This window comes from Mirounga leonina, unplaced genomic scaffold, assembly GCF_011800145.1.
Source record: "Mirounga leonina isolate KUSES-001 unplaced genomic scaffold, KU_Mleo_1.0 Mir_173, whole genome shotgun sequence".
Taxonomy (NCBI): Eukaryota; Metazoa; Chordata; class Mammalia; order Carnivora; family Phocidae; genus Mirounga; species Mirounga leonina.
In genome coordinates, this window is record NW_023270447.1 from 80651365 (window position 1) to 80671372 (window position 20008).

Here is a 20008-nt window from a genome sequence, read left to right on the forward strand (position 1 = left end):
TTGAGGGTGCTGCTTTTTTTCTTAATTGAGGATAAAGTGGTGATGGGGGAGGGGCAGGAGGACTGAGGGCCGCATAAACCCCAAAACAAAGTCATTAGCCAGTTGGTGATAAAATAGGGAAATTTCACATCCCCTGTTATATGGGCACCTGACGATGAAATCTTTGGAAGGCGACAGAGCAGAATTTATTATCATACTCACTTTATGGAAGGGGAAGAGCGAGCCAGAGAGATCACAGGCTGAGTAACTGGCATCCCCTGGTTTGCAGTTGAGGTCCTACTAATCATAAAGGCCCCCATTTGTTTAACCTCCTTTTATGGTGCCCTCGAGGGGCCACCTTCTGGGACTCTGGATTTGACACTGTCCAGTGTTCTAGTTTCTTCTCGTTAATGGCCAAATTCGGGGAGAACTGCCTCCTGTGAGCAGCCCTGCTCCCCACTAGGGTCTTCTGTAAGGATTCAGAGAGCCGCCAATTCCAGTCTATTTTTTACCATCTTTAAGACCTGTACTTGATGGAACTTCCTTTTCTCCCCACTCTTTAAATTCCCCAAAGTGTCTTAAAGGGTGTGACTTGGAGAAAGAGGAGTAGCATGAAATAATGCGGGCGATACCCCCCTTCTATAGAAATGGAAACTGAGGCCCAGGGAAACGAGGTATTTTGCCAACGTCCTAAGGAGGAACCACGATCAGCGTCCGCACTCTTACTCCTCAACAGGTTCTCCGTTGCCCTTGGAGAAAGTATTAACAGGTAAATCTGAAGAGTGTTCTAAAAGCTTCAACTAGTTTAGGAATGGAATGAATCCCGAAGAGCCCGCCATCAGGAAGGCTTCAGAATCCGATACTTTAAAAGATTTATTTATGGGGCGCCTGGGTGGCTCAGTCGTTAAGTGTCTGCCTTTGGCTCAGGTCATGATCCCGGGGTCCTGGGATCGAGCCCCCCATTGGGCTCCCTGCTCCGCAGGAAGCCTGCTTCTCCCTCTCCCACTCCCCCTGCTTGTGTTCCCTCTCTTGCTGTGTCTCTCTCTGTCAATTAAATAAATAAAATCTTTAAAAAAAATAAAAGATTTATTTATTTGTGAGACTGAGAGCGAGCACCAGCAGGCGGGTGGGGTGGGGTTGGGGGGGGGTGGGGGGGGGAGGGGCAGAGGGAAAGAGTCTCAAGCAGACTCCCGGCTGAGTGTGGAGCCTGATCTGGGGGCTCCATTTCACAACCCTGAGATCATGACCTGAGCTGAGATCACGAGTAGGTCGCTTAACCCACTGAGTCACCCAGGCCACCCCCAGAATCTGAATTTTATTTTATTTTATTTTATTTTTTAAAGATTTTATTTATTTATTTGACAGAGAGATACACATTGAGAGAGGGAACACAAGCAGGGGGAGTGGGAGAGGGAGAAGCAGGCTTCCTGCAGAGCAGGGAGCCCGATGTGGGGCTCGATCCCAGGACCCTGGGATCATGACCTGAGCCGAAGGCAGACGCTTAACGACTGAGCCACCCAGGTGCCCCAGAATCTGAATTTTAAATAAAGTGTTCAAGCAAACAACTTCTCCAAGAGAAAACCAAAATTTTAACAGGATGGGGAGTGGGTGAGATGGAGCGCCAGACAACCGATTCTGAGTGTTACAGGATTTCTTTTCCTTCGGTGCCCCTGGTTCTAGGTCAGGCTGCTTGGAAGAATGAAGACGTAGACCAGACAGAGTGGTGGGCAGCAAAGCAAGGTTTATTGAGCCACAGTAAAGTTTATTGAATGATAGAATACAAAGCTATCAAAGAGGGAGGGGACCTGAGAGGGTTGCCGATCTGGCATTTAGATCTAGGGGTTTTATGGACTTTGTTGGTGGGCTATTTTAATCTGATCAACCCTCCATGTGCCTGTCATCCAATCAGTTTTTTGTCATCTATTTGTCATAATGGGAAGGGATGGAGGGCTCCTTCCAAGGTGGTATAAAATCCTTTTAAGGGTGGTTTCCTCTTAGGGTGGGGCCCCTTGACCCTACCTGCCTTTCTTCCAACTATCCTTCATCATGAGGTCAGGGGCTTTGAAGGGAAAGCTAATCGTGGACCGGCTGGGGTTTTTTTTAAGATTTTATTTATTTATCTGAGAGAGAGAGAGAGAGAGAATGAGAGCGAGAGCATGAGGGGGGGAGGGTCAGAGGGAGAAGCAGACCCCCTGCCGAGCAGGGAGCCCGATGCGGGACTCGATCCTGGGACTCCAGTATCATGACCTGAGCCGAAGGCAGTCGCTTAACCAACTGAGCCACCCAGGCGCCCGGACCGGCTGGGTTTTATCTCTCACTGATTCTAGTCCGCCAGGAAGCCGGCCGATTTATCTAAGCGCCAGGCCCCAAGGTGCGGGGTGGCTGGGTGCCGACCAGGGGGAGGCTGGAGGCAGGGTCGGTAGGCTCATCCCAGGGGCTGCAGCCCCCCAGGTGGAGGCACGGGGCTGGCTGCGGGGATGGCCACCCGGCCAAGGGCAGACCGACTGATCAGGCCGGGATCCTCGCGACGCCCCGCGCTCCGACCAGCGGTCCTCCCGCGGCTCCTCCCACGTGTCCCATTCCGGCTCTCTCATTGGCTCTTTCCGCCCCTCGCCGGCCCAAGGAGGCTGCCCCAAGACCGCCCATCCGATTGGCCCACAATCTTCGGTGTGTCATTCTGATTGGTCGAGGAGGCTCACGCCCCCTCTCCCCGCCCCCCGGAGGGCGGCTGGGCATACCATAACAGGCGAGGGGGAAACGTGTAAATGTCAAAGCTTCTCTTTGGGGCTGCCTTGTCCTGTGTCGCATACTTGCCTCTGAAGTTCCCTCGAAATCAGAGTTATCGTATTAACAGGAGGAAATACGGGGTCATTTCGGGTGAGCCCGACACGGAGGACGGCGTGTGACCCATTCCCCCCGCCCGCCGAGGTGGTGCGCTCCGGGCGGGGCTCCGCCTTCTGGTCGCGCCCCAGGCTCAAGGTCTGTGAACAACCCCGGGGGCTCACCGTCGGCGAACAGTTCCGCCGCGAGCTGGGGATGCTGCTACTCCGACCAGCGCTCCGCGGTGCCCTGCTGGCCCGCCCCTGGAGGGAACCCGGGTGAGTGCGCCCCGGGCCCGCGGCGGGCGGGAGGGGGGTGCCCGGGGGCTTCTCCCTGCCAGATCCCCGCCGCGATCCCGAGGGTTCCCCCCGCCGGGGGTCCCTTCCTCTAGCCGTCTGCCCCTCACCCAGGCCGTCCTCCCGCTGCGACCCCCCCCCCCCGTCTCTTTCCTTCCGCGAGGGGGACCCCTCCCGGATCCCACGCTCGGAAAGTCACCTCCTTCGCGCTCGTTTTCCTCCTAATGGGAACCCACCGACAGAATGCATCTCGATTTTTCGCACAGCGCTTCTCAGCTCCCCACCCTGGGTCTCACGTTCAGGACTCGCCTCTGGGATTCCCTGAGTCTCCTGTCTCCTTTCTACCGGGACTCCTCTTTCCTCTTCTCCCTTTTCCAAATTAAGTACTGGGCAGCAAAGGGACCCTTCCTTTTGGTAGGTGGGAGAGTAATACTTAGGGAGTGCTTATAATGTGCCAGACGCTGGGCTAGGCACTTGGTGCATGCCTCACTGTGATGGCTAAGGGAGAGACACTGCATGCGAAGTGCATTGAACAGTGCCTGGCACTTGGTGCCCAGTTATTATTAGTCAGATCATCGTTTATCACTCTCATTTAAACTCTGCCGATTTTCCAAATTACAGGTGAAGAAACCAAGGTGTAGTTTCCGGGTGGATCTGCCCTGCAAACACCTGTGTGGTGGAGTTGGGTTCCTTCACCCTTGCCCACTCAGTGACACATGTTAATAGAACTCCTCTGGGCTAGATGGTGGGGTGGGGGGGTGGGTAGGTGGGACACAGATCCTGTCCCAGAGGGCTCAGTCTGATGGACGGGTGTTTCTATGGGCCTTTCAGGGCAGGGCAGCCCCCGCCCCCAGTTTTGAGTTTTGTTTGCCTGACCACTAGGACTGTGACCAGCTCTGTCTCCCATGCTGAGCTGTGCCTTTTCTAAGTTAATCAGTTTCCCAAGGGATGGTGGGGGTGGGGGGGGAGGGTGCCCTGGGCATGGGTCACTTTCAACACTGCTGGGTGTCCTTTGTGGGTGGGGGCTTGATAGGTAAAGGCAAGGAAGGACAGGAAGAACACATGGGGGAGAAGGACTTCTCTCCCAAACCAAGGTTGGGGGCCACACTTGCCACACCTTCAGCGCAGTCTCTTTGGCAAACTTCTCCCTGCACTCGGGACAACCCCCCCCCCCACCACCACCATAGGGGGAGGAAGCCCATAGATTCATGTATTTACTGAGCGCCTATTGTGTGCGATGTTGTGCTAAACCCTGGAAGAGAGGGTACCCAGGGGACTTCCCACGTGGATGGGGCCTTCCAGAGAGTTTTCAGTTTAATGTTGGGGGGGAGGCCTTAGCCATAAAAACCTCTAATACCTGGTAGAAAGCAATCCATATTCTTAAAAAAAAAAAACTTATGATAGCAATAACATCAAGCGATCAAGAACCGCGGACCTGGCACTGTGCTGATAAGCACTGTATTATTCCCATTTTTACAGATGGGAAACTTATCTGCCAGTTAAGGCCAATGGAGAGTGAACATAGCAGTCAGACTCCAGCTTCGTGCTCTTAATTACAGAGCCTCCGGAGTGGAGCTGAAGCGTTTTGCAACCCGATCTGAAGGCTCACGTTACCTCTTTCGATGGAGCAGCTGGCCCAGCGCCCTAGACAGGGTTTCTCAACCTTGGCACTATGAACATTTTGAGCTGGGTAATCTGCATTGTGGGGGCTGTCCTGTGCCTTGGAGAATGTTTCACAGCTTTCCTGGCTTCTGCCCATGAGACGCCCGTGAGCACCCCGCAGTTGGGACAAAATAAAAATGTCAGGCACTGCTGACTGTCCCCGGGGCCAGAATTGCTCCTAGCTGATAGCCCCTGCTCTAGAAAAACAGGTCTTATGTTTGGCCACTTTTTAATTTATTCAACTAATATTTAGGATGCACCTGGGGCCATTTGTGGAGAAACAGTTTTAGAACATGTTTAATAGTATCTCTCAGTGTCCTGTTTGTAAAACTAGTGCTGAGGAAAACCACCTCTTTTGAGGACCTGGTGTGGGTAATGTTCATAGTGTTTCCCTTTTTGCGTGGAGTGCCGGGGATCTCAACCAATTTTTAAAAATAACTTTTTTTCTCCCCAAATTTACTTTTATTTATTTATTTATTTATTTATTTATTTATTTAAAGGGGTGGGGGGAGGTGCAGAGGGAGAGGGAGAATCTTTTTTTTTTTTTTTTTAAGATTTTATTTATTTATTTGCCAGAAATAGAGAGTCCATGTGTGCGAGAGTGAATGCACAAGCAGGGGGAGTGGCAGGCAGAGGGAGAAGCAGGCTTCCTGCTGAGCAAGGAGCCTGATGCGGGGCTCGATCCCGGGACCCTGGGGTCAAGACCTGAGCCGAGAAGGGCTTAACCGACTGAGCCACCCAGGCGTCCCAGGGAGAATCTTAAGCAGGCTCCACCTTACAACCCTGAGATCATGACCTGAGCTGAAATCAAGAGTTGGATACTTAAACCTGAGCCACCCAGGTGCCCCTAAAAATACTTTTGATTGTGCATTTTCTTTTTTTTTAAAGATTAATTTATTTATTTGAGAGAGAGAGAGAGCGCGCGCGTGTGAGCACACATAAGCAAGCATGTGCATGAGTAGGGGGAAGGGCAGAGGGAGAGAGAGAATCCCAAGCAGGCTCCATGCCCAACACGGGGCTCATCTCACAACCCTGAGATCATGACCTGAGCTGAGATCAAGAGTTGGACGCTTAAGGGACTGAGTCACGCAGGCCCAGGCACCCCCGTGCATTTTCTTTAATGCAATTTCTTTAATTGTAAAAAAGTATAGATAAAGCAAAAAAGAATCCAAAAATGGCCTGGAATCTCACCACACAGAGGTAACCACTGTCCTCACTTCAGTTAATTAAGTGGATTATTTTACTGAGCTCCTCAGCAGCCTATGAGAGTTTTATAGGCGTTACTATTCCCATTTCACGAATTAAACAACTAAGGCCCTTGGAAATTAAGGAAGATGTGTCTAAGGCTTTAAGCCAATAAACACCAGGCCCCAGTTGACTGCCTCCTGTCTCCTTTGGCCCTGACTTCCAGCTTTTTTCTCTATTTCATTGACTTTATCAGGGCTGTCTTCAGTTACGTCTCTGCAAATTCTTGTTGGAAAGAGGCAAGATACATATTTATATTTATATATAAATTTAATAAGTAAAAGAACTAGCCCAGGCACATAGTAGGCTTATACTGAATGTGAATTTTTCTCTATTACTTGCTTTTGTACCAGACCCTGCTGGGTGCCAGGGTTCCCCCCACCATCACAGAGTGGGCAGGCTGGAATTGGCTACTGTCCTGTTCCCTGCAAGAATCCAGGGTCACTTTGGACTCCTCGCACCCCACCTGCCTGCTTAATTTTCAGCATTTCAGAACTCCCCAATGCTTGTCCCAGCCTGCCTGCCCCTGCAATGGGCTGGGCAGGGGGCTGGCACATCCCATTGCTCCCTGGACATACTCATGCAGTGCCTCTTTCCTGGAATAGTCTCCCCTGCCACGTTGGTGAACCCACACTCACCCAGCCCTTTGTGGCCTTGGCAAGGTGGCTCTCCTCTGGCCCTTTAGTGTCCTGTCTGTATAATGGGGAGAATCCCATCAGCCACGTAGCAGAACGATTAGAGACGATGTGACAGGTACCCATTATGTAACTGAGTGACGGAATAACTAGAATCTACGGTGATCCTAATACTGGCTTCAGAGGTTGTTAGAACCCCCACTTGGGCTGCAGTTGTCACTGGCGTACCCCGAGCGCCTGCTTCTGGTACCCAGCCCCTGGCCCAGCACATAGTAGGGGCCGCACCCTTGCTGTTGGAATGGCCCAGAGGACAGCCTGGGGTGGATTCTGGCTCCACTTCTTAGCAGCTCTGTGGCCCTGGGCAGGTTATTCCACCTCCCTGTGCTGCCTGTGTTCCCACGTGGTAGGGACAGTAGTAGCCGCCTCATAGGGATCGCCTTGGAGAGGAAATACGTTCATACACAAAACCACTTTGAAGAGTATCTGCACCTGGACAGTGTTGCTTTTTTTTTTTTTTTTTAATTTTACTCATTTACTTGACAGAGAGAGAGAGGGAGAGCACAAGCAGGGGGAGCGGCAGAGGGAGAGGGAGAAGCAGAGCTGAGCAGAGAGCCCGACTCAGGGCTCGATCCCAGGACCCTGAGGTCATGACCCGAGCCAAGGGCAGATGCTTGACCGACTGAGCCACCCAGGCGCCCGGACGATGTTGCTTTAAGTATTATTTTGATCCCTTCCCCCAGCCATGGGCTGTCCCGAGTGATCGCCCTGGATCAGGCATATTCAGACAAGAGGGTCCCAGCAGCTCAAGGATGGAGGCAGGTGTGGAGCTCGGATGCCCTTGGTGCTTTCCCGTTATCCTCATTAGTGACGCCGAGGCAAAACCCTTGGTGTTGGGGTTGAGCCTGCTCACCCCAGGGGAGGGGGCAGACACCCGCCCATCTTGGCAGTTTCTTTTTTTTTTTTTTTTTAAGACTCTATCCATTTATTTGAGAGAGAGAGAATGAGAGAGAGGGGGGAGGGTCAGAGGGAGAAACAGACTCCCTGCCGAGCAGGGAGCCCAATGCAGGACTCGATCCCGGGACTCCAGGATCATGACCTGAGCCAAAGGCAGCCGCTTAACCAACCGAGCCACCCAGGCGCCCCATCTTTGCAGTTTCTTACCCCGCCCCCACCTTTCCTTTCCTGGCACGAGCTGTCAGTGCCCATGGACAGCAAGCCGCTGCCCACCTCTTTCGTGAGCTGGGAAATGCTGGGAAGGAGGAGGCCCTAGCTGGGCCGAGAGGAGGACGAGCCTGTCCCCTCAGCCCTGTTGCTCAGGGGTCTCTGACAGGTGACAGGTGCTTCTGCCCTTGTGGGAGGCTCCTGAGTGAGGAAGCCCTGGGTTTCTGTGCTGCCCTGTGGGGAGTGGTGCCCCGGAGCCATGCGTGAGCACCGGGTCTCAGAAGTAGTTTTCTCATCTGTAATAATAATCATAACAGTAGTAATCCTGGCCCCTTCCTCATGCATTCGTAGCTGGATTCGGGAGATAATCACTTCGCGCAGTGCCAGGCATGTTGTAAGTGCTTAATAAATATTCCTTGATGTTTCGAGGGCAATAAAGTGGAAACAGCTCAGCCTGGGCCTGATGCCCCACCCTTCTGGACCTGCCCTGGCCCCCCCTGCACTTTCTCTCTGCTCACCGCTCACCGCCCCTTATCTCAGGGATAAGGAGGATTGGCCTTATCAGGTCCCAAATAACAGCTGGGAAAGTGTGGAAGCTCAGTGAAGCAAGGGTAGTTTCCTTTCTCCTCCTCTCCTTGGCCTTGGTCACCCCTGACCCCAGGCACTAGGGGGCCTGGTGCTGTTTCCACAACACTTTGGGTGTTCATTGTTTTTCTCTCCTGCCCCCCCCCCTCTTTTTTTTTCTTGATGAGTCTGATAAAAGGTTTATCAGTATATTCTTTGTTTTAAAAGGTATTTCTCCAAAATCCCGTGCGCCAGGCGGGTGTCCATGGGGAGTGGCGGGATGGGGGGCGACGGGGGGTGGCTGATGGCCTGGCTGGAGCCACGGACAGCCAGAGCACTGTTGGTGGTGCTGTGACCAGAGCGTGGGCTCTGAGATGACCCGATATGGCCCGTCCAGGCGCTGGAGGGTAGCGTCCCCAGCACAGAGGGCTCCAGAAAGACCCAGGTGGCTGGATGGCGGCAGACGAAGTGGGCAGTGTGGAGGGATGATGGGAAATGAGCCTGGAGGCCTCAGTAAGGATTCCAATTTTTTGTTGTAGAAGAGAGGAGAAGCCCCTGAGTAGGCAGGTTTCATTGCCCGTATCTGAGTTGTCTCTGTGCCCTTGAGATTGCTGCTGATGAGTGAGGAATGCAGTCCTGCCTGGAAGGGCCTCGCAGATCCTCACAGAGGCTCCAGGTTCTGTGAGTGATTCTTCTCTGCCTTCCCCAGAGCCAAGGGAAGAGTGCTCATGTTAATCCCGAATGGCCCATGAGCCAAAATAAAAGGCGGGTGGGGGGGGTGGGGGGGTGGCGGGGATTGGTTTTGTCAAGTGTCCTTGGATTATTTTTGGCTCCAGTTTTGACTGAGGCTGATCTTTGAATTCTGTTCCCCACATTTGGACTGATGGGCAGCTGGGCCGGGGCTTGGAGACTTTCCAGGCAGAGGGGAAGCCAGGGGGGAATGTGATCCTGTGGTCACAGTGGGCCTCTGCCCTGGGAAGGGTAGAGAGAGGCCTGCAGGATTTCTGCTTCTGACACTGCCTGGGAGGGAACAGGTTCAGGAGGGCTGGTAGCTACTGCATTTTAAGCTGGGTGGAATGTGGTGCTAAGTTTATTCCAGCACTATCTGTTGAGTGTCCAGGCTAGCCCCTGATTGTTGTGACCTTGGGGGTGTCTGAGAACCATTTTGCCGCTGAACACCTGGCCTGGTGCGGTAACATTCTGCATGTGTGTTTGCATATATACGTGTACATATATATACACATATATGAGACAATCTACAAAGACAATTTTCTTTTTTTTTAAATCATTTTTTTTTTTAAGATTTTATTTATTTATTTGAGAGAGAGAATGAGAGACAGAGAGCATGAGAGGGAGGAGGGTCAGAGAGAGAAGCAGACTCCCTGCCGAGCAGGGAGCCCGATGCGGGACTCGATCCCGGGACTCCAGGATCATGACCTGAGCCGAAGGCAGTCGCTTAACCAACTGAGCCACCCAGGCGCCCCGAAGACAATTTTCTTAGAAGTACAGAGCAGGAGGGGTGAGGAAGGGCAAGCACTTTTAACCTCACAGTGCCCCTGCAGGGCACACAGTACCGCCCCCATTTTTCAGGTGGGGAATCTGAGACCTGCCGAGTTTCTAATAATGGGCTGATGTCTCTCGGAGAGCGTGGGGGTTTCGGTCCCACAGATGTCTGCTTCTGGAGCTGGGCTTTCTGCACGCCCTTCGAGCCGGGGTCCAGGCTGGGGTTGGGGCACGCACCTCCAGGCTCCCAGCCCACACTCCTCCTCAGCGGCACCCTCCTGGCTATAGCTGATTGATTGGTGGTGGGGTGCTGCTGCTGGAACCTTCCAGAGGGCCCTGAGGGCACACGCCACCCCCGTTTTCCTGACGTGTGGAGGCTTGTGGCGGCTGGAGTTTTCCAGCCTCTCTGTTCCTCCCCCACTATAGGTGTGTGTGGGGGGTCAGTGTAGACTTGAATTTATGGGATGTACCTGTAGCTTTGTGTGACTGTCTCCTCGGCTCTTGAGAGTAACCCAAGGGAGGCTCTTCAGAGTAACCCAAGGGAAGGGCTGGTGGGAGGCTGGCCTCACCCCACGTTTCTGCCCTTGGTTAGGGGAAGGGCGGGGCCTGAGGAATGTGACCTGCCTCCTAGCGTGGGGTGGGTGCTGCCTGGGGGGTGGGGTGGGGGAGGAGGGAGAAGGCCCAGCTCACTTAGAGCCGTTAGGCAAAATCTTGGGCAACCAGGCCCTGCCCTCCTCCCTCCTGGACTGCCCGGGCCCCTTTCAGCGCTTCCTGTCACGCTTCCTGCTCTGGGCCTTTGTACTTGCTCTCCTCTGTGCCCGGAATGTTCTTTCCAGTCCTTCTGAGATCCCAGATGGCGTTCAGAGGACGCCTCCCCTGAGAGGCCCTCCCTGATCACCTAGGCTTGAGCAGCCCTACCCTTCCCCTAACTCGTTCTCACATCCCCTCTGTCCTCACCTGTTTCTTGCCCATGGTCCCCATTGGAGGTGAGCTGCTTGTGATGAAGTACAGTTGGAAGAAAGGCAGGTAGGAACAAGGCGCCCCACCCTTAAAAGGATTTTGCACCACCCTAGAGGGAGTCCTCCATCCTTTCCCACTGTGATAGGTAGATGACCAAAAACCGATTGGATGATAGGCTCAGGGAGGATTGATCACAGTAAAACAGCCCACGCACAAGCCCATAAACACCCCTAGACTTAGAAACTGGTGGCAACCCTCTCAGTCCCCTCCCTCCTCGGGAGCTTTGTACTATCACTTTGCTATCACTCAATTAACTTTGCTTTGCTGCCTACCACGCTGGTCTACCTCTTCATTCTTCCAAGTGGCCTGACCCAGAACCACGGGCACCGGAAGGAGAAGGAAATCCTGCAGCCCATGCATCCGAGGCCTTGCTGCCATGGTCACTGCTGTCTCCAGTGTTTAGAGCAGTGTCAGGCATAGAGGGTGCCCAGGAACCTTGTAGAATGAATGAAGGACCAGTCCTCATGGCCCCTGGTTTCATGTCCTTCCTCCAGGCCTTTGGTCCGTGAGCCTCCAGACCCATGCCCAGGGACAAAGAATAAAAAGGACCCCCAACGCTCACAGCCCAAGTGACACTGAGGCCTGGAGGACCCCCCCAGCTGGGGCCCCAGTTCAGGAATGAATGATCTCAAGTCTTGGCTCTTACCCACCTGTCCCCCCACCTCGCCATCCTCAGACATGTTAGGGTCGGTGGTCACCAGTGGTCACCAGTCAGTGAGGTCATAGGTTCAAGACTGAGCAAGGTCTCTGGGACGAGGAGTTCTTGAAACTCAGGACCCTGGAATCGGACCCTGAACGCTGAAAGCCGCCCTCCCCGTGGCTGCGAGCTGAGCTCAGGGCACTCCTCCAAGGTCCTGGCCCATATCCTGGATGTTCTTGCCCACCCGGAGCTCAGCTCTTGGTGCCAAGGGAATCCCAGCTGGGTCCCATTCTGATGAGACTGAATTCTGGAACAGGTTGCCCTTTCAGCCCAGAGAAAGCAGTAACTCAGGGCCCTTGGGATAAGGGCTGCATTGTGGGGAAGGAAAGGGAGAGTCACCCTCTCCATGTACAAAACGCTTAGAAGTGGTTTTGCATTGATTGAATTTAAACTTAAAATGGCCCTGTGGGTTTGTATGGTGGTTCTCACTTAGTAGATGTAGAGACTGGCCCAGCGGAGGCAGGTCACATGCCCGAGGATGCACAGTGTCAGGTCTGGGCCTGGAACTTGGATTTTGGACCCCAGGGCCAGTTCTTGCCCCCCAGTTCTATACTTGCTCTGGATTTCAGGATTCTGGGCCAACACAGAACACCCCCCCCCACCCCCTCCCCACCCTGGTGGAGATAGAGGGGCCGGATCTGGTTGCGGCCACCACTGACCTGTCTGCCTCTCTTCCCTGCCCTTGTACCCCAGGCTGTGGTGGAAGCACACGGCCTCCCTGAAGGTGGTCAATGAGCCGGTCTTAGCATTCACGCAGGGCAGCCCCGAGCGAGATGCGCTGCAGAAGGTAATGGGCCGGTGGGGGCACCCAGTGGGGGTAGGGCACGGAGCGAGGACAGCCTTCAGCAGCCCTCCACCCCCCCGGATGCCTCTCCGTGCCTACAGCCATCACCCCCTGTTGCGCCTGCCCCCAGCCTTGGAAGGAAACCGGGTCTGGGACAGGCGTGTGTCTGGAGGACGGAGAGGCTGGGGGCAGCAGGGGGGCAAGCCGGGCCACTCTGGGGCTCCGTCCAGGTCGGGGGTTGTAAACCCACAGACGTTTTCTGCTTAAAAACATTGTCCTGTTAATTGCCAGTATTTTAAAAATTGTGAGATGTCACATACATTTCAGATACAGTTTTCTGTCTACGATGGGAGGACCTGGCAACCCTGGCCTCCCCTTCTGTCAAGACAGGAAGTGACAGCGGACAGGGGCTGAGTCCTGCTGCCCCCTGGGCAGAGCAGATGCTCTCTGACCTCAGAGCCCGGCCCCTTCGTATTTCTGTTCCCGCCTGGGCATCTGTGTTTGCAGGCCCCGCACCGGGGTTTTAGGGGGAGCAGAGAGGCGGGAGGAAGTACCCATCCACCCTGTTGTCCCCTCCGTAGGCCTTGAAGGACCTAAAGGGCCGGACGGAAGCCGTTCCATGTGTGGTGGGGGACGAAGAGGTGTGGACGTCAGACGTGCAGTACCAGGTGTCGGTGAGTCCAGTGGGCCGGCGGGGCTCGGTTTCTCCCCGAACCTGGGGTCCATCTCTCAGGCAACAGATCAGCTTGTCACACGGGTCTCTGCCTCCAAAGGGGTTTATAGTCTGTTCCCTGCTTTTGAATTCTGTGCGCCAATATAAAACTTCCAGAAGTAGTCTTAGGGGTACCATCATAAAAGATGCCGACTTCACGCCTGCCAGGAGGGAATTAAAACAGGGACTGCCACAGCTTTGCCTTTTCTTTAGAAAATGGACCCACTGGCCACCTAGAGGGTGGGAAGAAAGGACAGAATGTCAGAATTAAAGATAATCCTTCCAAAGAGAGGACAGTCTCCAAAGCCCTGGCCTCTATTTTGGAACGGCTGCTCTAGTGGAAGATAAGCTCATCTGAGGTGAGCACCTAGGACGTGGCCGGGCCTCCTCCTAGAAGCCCTCCAGCTGGAGCCATGCTCCATCCGCAGATACATCTGAGAGGCCCTGTGCCGTCTGCATGGGCTCCTCTTTCGGTCCTTGCCACTCCTCTTTGAGGGAGGAAGAGCGGGGAGTTCGCTGCCCATTTTACAGATCAAGGGACAGGCTCAGAGATATTAAATGGCCCGCCCAGGATGGCACAGTTAGATCTGGACTAGGGATGATTAATCCTGGTTCTCCAGAACCACATCCCATTGATTTTGATTCAGTGGATTTTCTAGGAAGGATTTGGAAACAGCATATTAACTCATACAGTGCAGTAGGATCGTCTTGCTGTGGCCTCCTGGTCCCGGGATGAGAACCGTGGAGCCCTACGTGCTGGAGACAGCCCAGACTTGCCTTCATGCCTCCTGGTGACCGCAGGGAAGCGAACATATTACTTACACTAGTCAGAGTGTTCTGGAAATAAATTCCAGCTGCATGATGGGAGAAGCACAGCCCTTCCCCATAGCGGCCCCAGAGAGAAACGTCTCCCGAGGGTGTCAGAAGGACGCAATGATGTGATGAGCAGCGTCCACACAGGAGTCTCGGCTCATGCACAGAGGGCACCTTTTGTGCACTGTCACCGCATGCAGGCCAAGGACATCCGCAAAGCCCAACGCCTGGGGATGCCGGGGGTCACCCTGCAGGTCCGTGTCTGCTGCTGGGGGAGCTTTTCCCTCTGGAGTTCAGGGTACGAACGGACACCGGCAGCTTTGTTTCCAAACCTAACGAGGGGGAGATTTCCCCTACACATTCAAACGTCTGGCTCGTCTGGAAGGTGGGGTGACGCGGCCGCACCAGGCTGGCACGGCCACAAGGCACCGTGTGGCTGGAACACGTCCGTGGGCAGCTCGGGGGTGGGGGCAGTGGTCCCCACCACCCCTAGCGCATGACGCCAGCTCTGTGCACTCACGGCTCTTGCCTCTCTGGCCCCAGCTGGGCAGTGGCCGGCCTGCGTGTCCCTCGGGCACCCCGCCCGCGCTTTCCCCTTGGCCGGGCTTTTGCTGGACCCGGGACAGTGAGCCAGAGGCCGGTGGTCTGTGCCAGTTAAGAGGTTGTCACCTGCTCCTGTGCCCCCCCGCCCCCGTCAGTTCGAGGGTGGGAGGGACCTGCTTTTGTGAGAGTTGGGGATCTTGACCAGGACTCGTGGCTGAGTGGACATTCGCAGCTGGCCCGTCAGGGAGCCTGAGCCCCAGGCAGAGGACTCACCCCAGCCCTTCTTGTCCCCGGCGTGGCCACGACACTTGTAGCCCAGGAAGGCTTAAAGCAAATACCCACCTCAGCTGTGGGAAGAGAAAAGTGTGTGCGTGTGTGTGCGCGCACACACGCACGTTTTGAGACCCCGTGCAGATGCATTTACGTGCAGCTTCTAGCTTTGTATCCAGCAACCAGTTGCAAAATGAAAGCCATGGTGTGTGAGCCAGGTGCTTTCCTCTGTGGCAGCATCACCCAGAAACCTGTTTGAAGCTCGAAGAGACGCCAGCTCTTCTTTCTAGCAGGGCATGTGTAAGTCAGGATAATAAAACGCGGCCAGCCAGCCACGCCTCTCGGGCCCAGGCCCAGGGCGGACGGCGGGCTCTGCCCTCTTGGAGGTGCTCTGCTGGAGAGCAGGTGGTCCTGGGTCAACAAAGAAAGAAACTGGAGTTCCAGCGGGTGAGGGACAGGGGAAGGCACGGGCACTGTGCGGGGGACGCAGGGGCCACATCAGGTAGGGTGGTTGGAGGGCTCCATGGAGGGGTGACCTCTGAGTCAAAGCCCGAGGATGAGGGTGGGGGGGGGGTTCGCTGCCAGGCAGAGGGCTGCTCGGTCCTCGGGCTGAGTCTCGAGCTGGGAAGAGGCTCAGTGAGCTGCACAGCAGAGAGGAAGCCAGTGGGGTGGAGGATTCAGGGCAGAGGGGTGGGCGGACGTGACTTCCTGAGGTTCTTACCACCTGTGCTTAGGGAACCTATTCCATGAGTTCTGGGGAGTCACTGGAGGGGGGGGTTAAGGAGGGCCAGACTTTGCAGAAGAGCCCTGTTGCTCGTTACAAGAGAATGCTTTCTAATTTCAGGACAGCAGAGTGAAGAGGTGAGGGCTTGGCAGCACCTATGAGTCCAGACTTAGACCCGTGGGGGTATGGGACTCCTGGGTGGCTGGGGAGTTGGGCGGGAAGGTGGGGAGAGAGCCAGGCGAGGAGCCGCGATGCAGGGGGCCGTGAAAGAGCCGGAACAAAGCCCGGGGAATGGCAGCCCCAGGTGGGGAAGCGCAGCGCACCTCTCTGGAGGGTCTGCCCACATCTGTGAGCTCCCCACCTGCCTCCATGGTGGTGGGTGGTGGCCGCCTTCGAAACTGTGGGCCTCCACTCCTTGGCCCCGAAGTGGGCACCTGACCGCAGCTGGGCTGGTTGGATTTACGGCCCTAGAACTTAGAACTGGCAACAGACATCTCGAAGCTACGGGGAGGATACCTTCCACCTCTGAGACACACGACCACAGTGGGTCTCTTGAAAGGTGCAGGGCGCCGCCTCACAGAGGAGGAGAGAGGACGAGAGAAGCCTCAGTTTTTAGGCTGGGCTCCTTGAGTCTTCCTGAGGCCCAGCTGCAGGCCACCCGAGTCTCCATTACGGAGGCCCCTGTGTGTAAAAGGTTCCCCTTCTTGCCCGCTGGCTGACCTCCCTGTGCCTCAGTCTTCTCGTTTGTAAAATGGGGGTAGCAGTCGTGGTGCATAGGGTTGTTGTCGGGGTGAACGGATTGATCCGTGCCAAGTACTCGGTGCCCGCATGCACGCCGCTGAGCAGACGTCAGCTGTGACAGAAACAGTCCTGTTTCCCTCAGAGCCTGCAGCTGGTTCATCCAGAAAAGCACGAGGGGCAGACCCATCTGTGTTTCAAGCCTCTGGAAGCCATTGACCGTGATGGCAGGAGGCTTTCTCCTGCAGGTGTAGGGTGGGTTTTCTGTGGTGTCCCTCACTCGCCAGATGGCCGCACTGCCCAGCCCATAACTGAGTCCTGCCCACAGGCAAGGAAGGTCCTGAGGAGTTCACACAGCATCTTCCGTGATTCCTGATGGATTTCTCCAGAAGGGGGTTTAGGGGTTAACAGTGGGCTAAGCCCCGTGATGACATTAGCCTAAGAAGCCACGTGCTCAGGGTCATTGAGCCAGGAACTGACCTACACTTTGGCTGGACTAGCAAACTCCTAGATCTGTAATTTGGGGGAGAGTAAAGGGTTGGCCCTTTTGCAGATGGGGGAGGCACATTCAGGCTCTGTCCAGATGGAACCCTGAGCAGGTGCATGCAGGGTAAGGGTGAGGACCCTCAACCCCCAGCTCCGAGGGTTCTGAGGATGCCCTGGGAAGGAGTTGCCCACAGGGAGTGTCCTGGAGCCCCCACTACTGGATCAGCGACCAGAGGGCCTGACACCCGCAGTCCTGGGAGCACAGCCTATGATCACTCAGTTCACTCGGCCCCTCAGCGCTGTCCCAGCTGCCAGCTAGGGTTCTGGTCACCCTCTGGGCAGGCACTTCCCGTTCTCATGGCCCGCGATGCCTCTCTGACTTGGTCACGTGGTAACTGGGGGAGCCCAGGCGTGGGAGGCAGTGGCCAGCACGTGGCTGCAGGCATGGGGGAGCTGCGGTCCACGGGGGCTGAGTCGAAGGGCCTGGCCCCGGGGTGCCGCCTCAGCCCCTGAGCATCACAGGCCAGTCTCAGGTGTGGACAGGATACGGGTGACTCTGCTGGGAGTTGAAATGAGGGGGGAGAGGGCCACTTTCTCCTGAACCCTAGACCAGCACTGCCCAGTAGAACTTTCTGCAGTTATGCTGATCAGTATCCACACGCTGTCCCACTATGGCAGCCACGGGCCACGCGCGGTCATCCAGCACATGGACTGTGCCGGTGCAGCTGAGGAACGGGGTTGACATGTCAGCGGGCACGTGTGGCTAGTGGCTGCCACGTTCCACAGGAAAGCCCCACACAGCCCGTTGGCAGACTACTAGGTGGCAAGAGTACCAACAAGTGTGCTCGAAAGACGTGAAGTTTCTCCCCGCTTTATTAAAGCTCACGCTGGCATCTGGCGCTGCCGGGTTCTTTTTGCAAATGTTTGTGGAGGGTCTTCCCTTTCCCATGAGTCTGTGTGGGTCCTGAGCCGGGGGCTGGAGAAGCGGTTGGTCTGTCCCCCAGGCACTCGGGACAGCGGAAATCCTGAGCGGGTCTCAACTGCAGTGCATCATTGGGGGCCTCGTGGGGGGACAGCGCCCAGGCCTGAGCCATGGCCGCGTGCCACACGGGCTCTGGCAGCATGTTCCCCTGTGAGCCCACTTGGGCCTTGTCCGCGTGCTGTGAGGCAGGGCGTCCCCATTTCCCACAGGGGGGGACTTGGAAAGGGGAGCTTACTTCCCTCCGGCCCCCAGCTAGTAGGGGGCGGGGCTGGGATGTGAAGCCGTGTCTGACCACAAAGTCCACACTTTCCCTCAAAGACTGCGATCCATGCTTTTCTCCGGGACCGTGAACCTTCCAGAGCAGGAGTGGTCTTACTCACCGAACAGCAGGTGCTCCGTAACCCTTGGTCAGACAGATGGATGTGGGGATTGGAGGGGAGAGGGCGAGTGTGCTGAGGACTCTTGTCTGGAAGGCGAGCTCTGAGCCTGGCCACGTCCCCACCTGTCCTGGCACCTCCCTGCTGGCAGTGACCTCGCTCTTCTCTCATCTTGCAGCCCTTCAACCATGGACACAAAGTGGCCAAGTTCTGCTATGCAGACAAGGTGAGGCCCTGGCGACTTCGGGTAGGGGCGCTGGCCCTCTGTTCCCCACTGGCTGCTGGCATGGAGGCAGATGTCAGTCGCTGCTTCCCTCCCTGGCCGTGGGGGGTGGAGTCTTTCACGAGGCTGGGCCGGCCGGGGCTTCATTTGAGGCAGATGAGAGCTGCGTGGGCCAAGGCTGACATCCCCCGACATGCCTATGGCCGCGAGGCAGCCAGGTTTCCAAGGGGAGTAGATTCCGCAAGGCTGAGTCAGGGACATTGGAAACACCATGGATAAGAAGGCAAACAGAGGATCGGCTTCATGGAGGGGCAGCGAGAGGGGTTGGGGTGCCCTGTGGCAGGGGGTCTAGGAGCTGGCTCATGGGGCAGCGAGGGCATGCTGGCAGCAGGTGAATGACTCAGGCTGTGGTTCTGGCCAGGCACTTGACCTTGAGGGCTGGCGGCTCTAGCGGGTGGGTTTGGGGGCCCCAGGAGGAAGGTGAGGCTCTGATGAGACCAAAAGAAAAAGCAGAGCTGGTTTAACAGCTGAGGGACTTGGTGCCAAGTCCCTGGCATGCAGACCTACCTGGCATGTCCCTTACACAGGCTCGGGGCCTGGGTTGGGCCGGCAGGTGATGGGACACTGTATTTGCCACTGTGTGTGGGGGGAGAGCACTGGAGCTAAGGGAGCCCCGGGTCCCTGGATGGAGGGTGGTCTCCAGTCTCCCTTGCCCATTCCCTTGGGGCCTTTCCCACTGTGGGAGACAGCCCTGAACCTTTTCCTCTTCATTAGGCCCTACTCAACAAAGCCATCGAGGCCGCGTTGGCCGCCAGGAAAGAGTGGGACCTGAAGCCTGTTGCAGACCGGGCCCAGATCTTCCTGAAGGCAGCAGACATGCTGAGCGGGCCACGCAGGGCAGAGGTCCTTGCCAAGACCATGGTGGGACAGGTGAGGTACCCGTGGGCGCAGTGGGGTGGGAGTTGGGGGAGGGAGGCTGTCCCACTCCATCCAAAATGGCAGCCATCAGCTGGGCTGCTTCTGGGTGCCAGGAGGTGCTCTGTGTGCTGGAGACTTAGGCCCCGTGCCGTCCTCCAGGCTCAGTCAGACCTCCGCAGCCCTCAGGGTGGGCTCTCTGACACCTCCAGCAGGTCACTCCAGGCTTACAAACCGCCAGGGTCTCTCTCTCACCGACAGTCATGTCCCAAGTCCTGTGCCCAGCACTCAGGGCCCTCTGTTTCCGGCCCGTGTCCAGCTCGCCGGCTGCTCTGCCCATGAGGTCACCAGTCTGGATTTAGCAGGATCCCTGGACAGTGCAGGCATCCCATCTCCCTGCCCGGCTTCTGCCTGGTGGCCCTGCCTGGAATGCTCACTCTCTCTTCTCTGTCCTGTGAACTCTTCCCTTCGAGCTCCAGCCCAGATATCACCTCCTCTGTGAGGCTTCCAGAATCTTCTCTGTCCAAGAGGATTCGTCCCGCCCCTATGCTCCTGTAGCATGCTGTTCGTTTGCCAGTTACAGCTCAGATCGTATTGGGTATAATGAGTTCCTGTGTGTTTGTCACCTCTCTACAAGCTTTTTGGAGAAAATAATCGAGTTAGCTGTTCTCCGTCTTACTGGGCCTTGCAGTACATCTCCCTGGAGTCAGAGAAGCTTTTTCGACTGAGTGCATGAGGAGTCAGGGAGTGGCACCAGCAGCCCCAAGTGGGGAAGGGAGCCCAGGGAGAAAGGGTTAATTTCGCCCTCCCTGGGGAGGGAGCCTTAGGCCCTCGTCCTGGGCCAGGCCAGCTCCCT

At 55.9% G+C, this 20008-nt stretch overlaps 1 protein-coding gene across 1 annotated transcript in view; it reads left to right on the top strand.

The window, feature by feature from the left end:
- The first annotated feature begins 2942 nt into the window (after positions 1 to 2942).
- The window catches only part of ALDH4A1 (aldehyde dehydrogenase 4 family member A1), a 28735-nt gene continuing 11669 nt past the window's right edge, over positions 2943 to 20008 (top strand). The window contains exons 1-5 of the mRNA XM_035019651.1: positions 2943 to 3077; positions 12279 to 12372; positions 12951 to 13043; positions 18193 to 18240; positions 19012 to 19167. Of these exons, the coding sequence (XP_034875542.1) occupies positions 3016 to 3077; positions 12279 to 12372; positions 12951 to 13043; positions 18193 to 18240; positions 19012 to 19167 (453 nt within the window). The 5' untranslated portion in view covers positions 2943 to 3015. The remainder of the gene's footprint in view (positions 3078 to 12278; positions 12373 to 12950; positions 13044 to 18192; positions 18241 to 19011; positions 19168 to 20008) is intronic.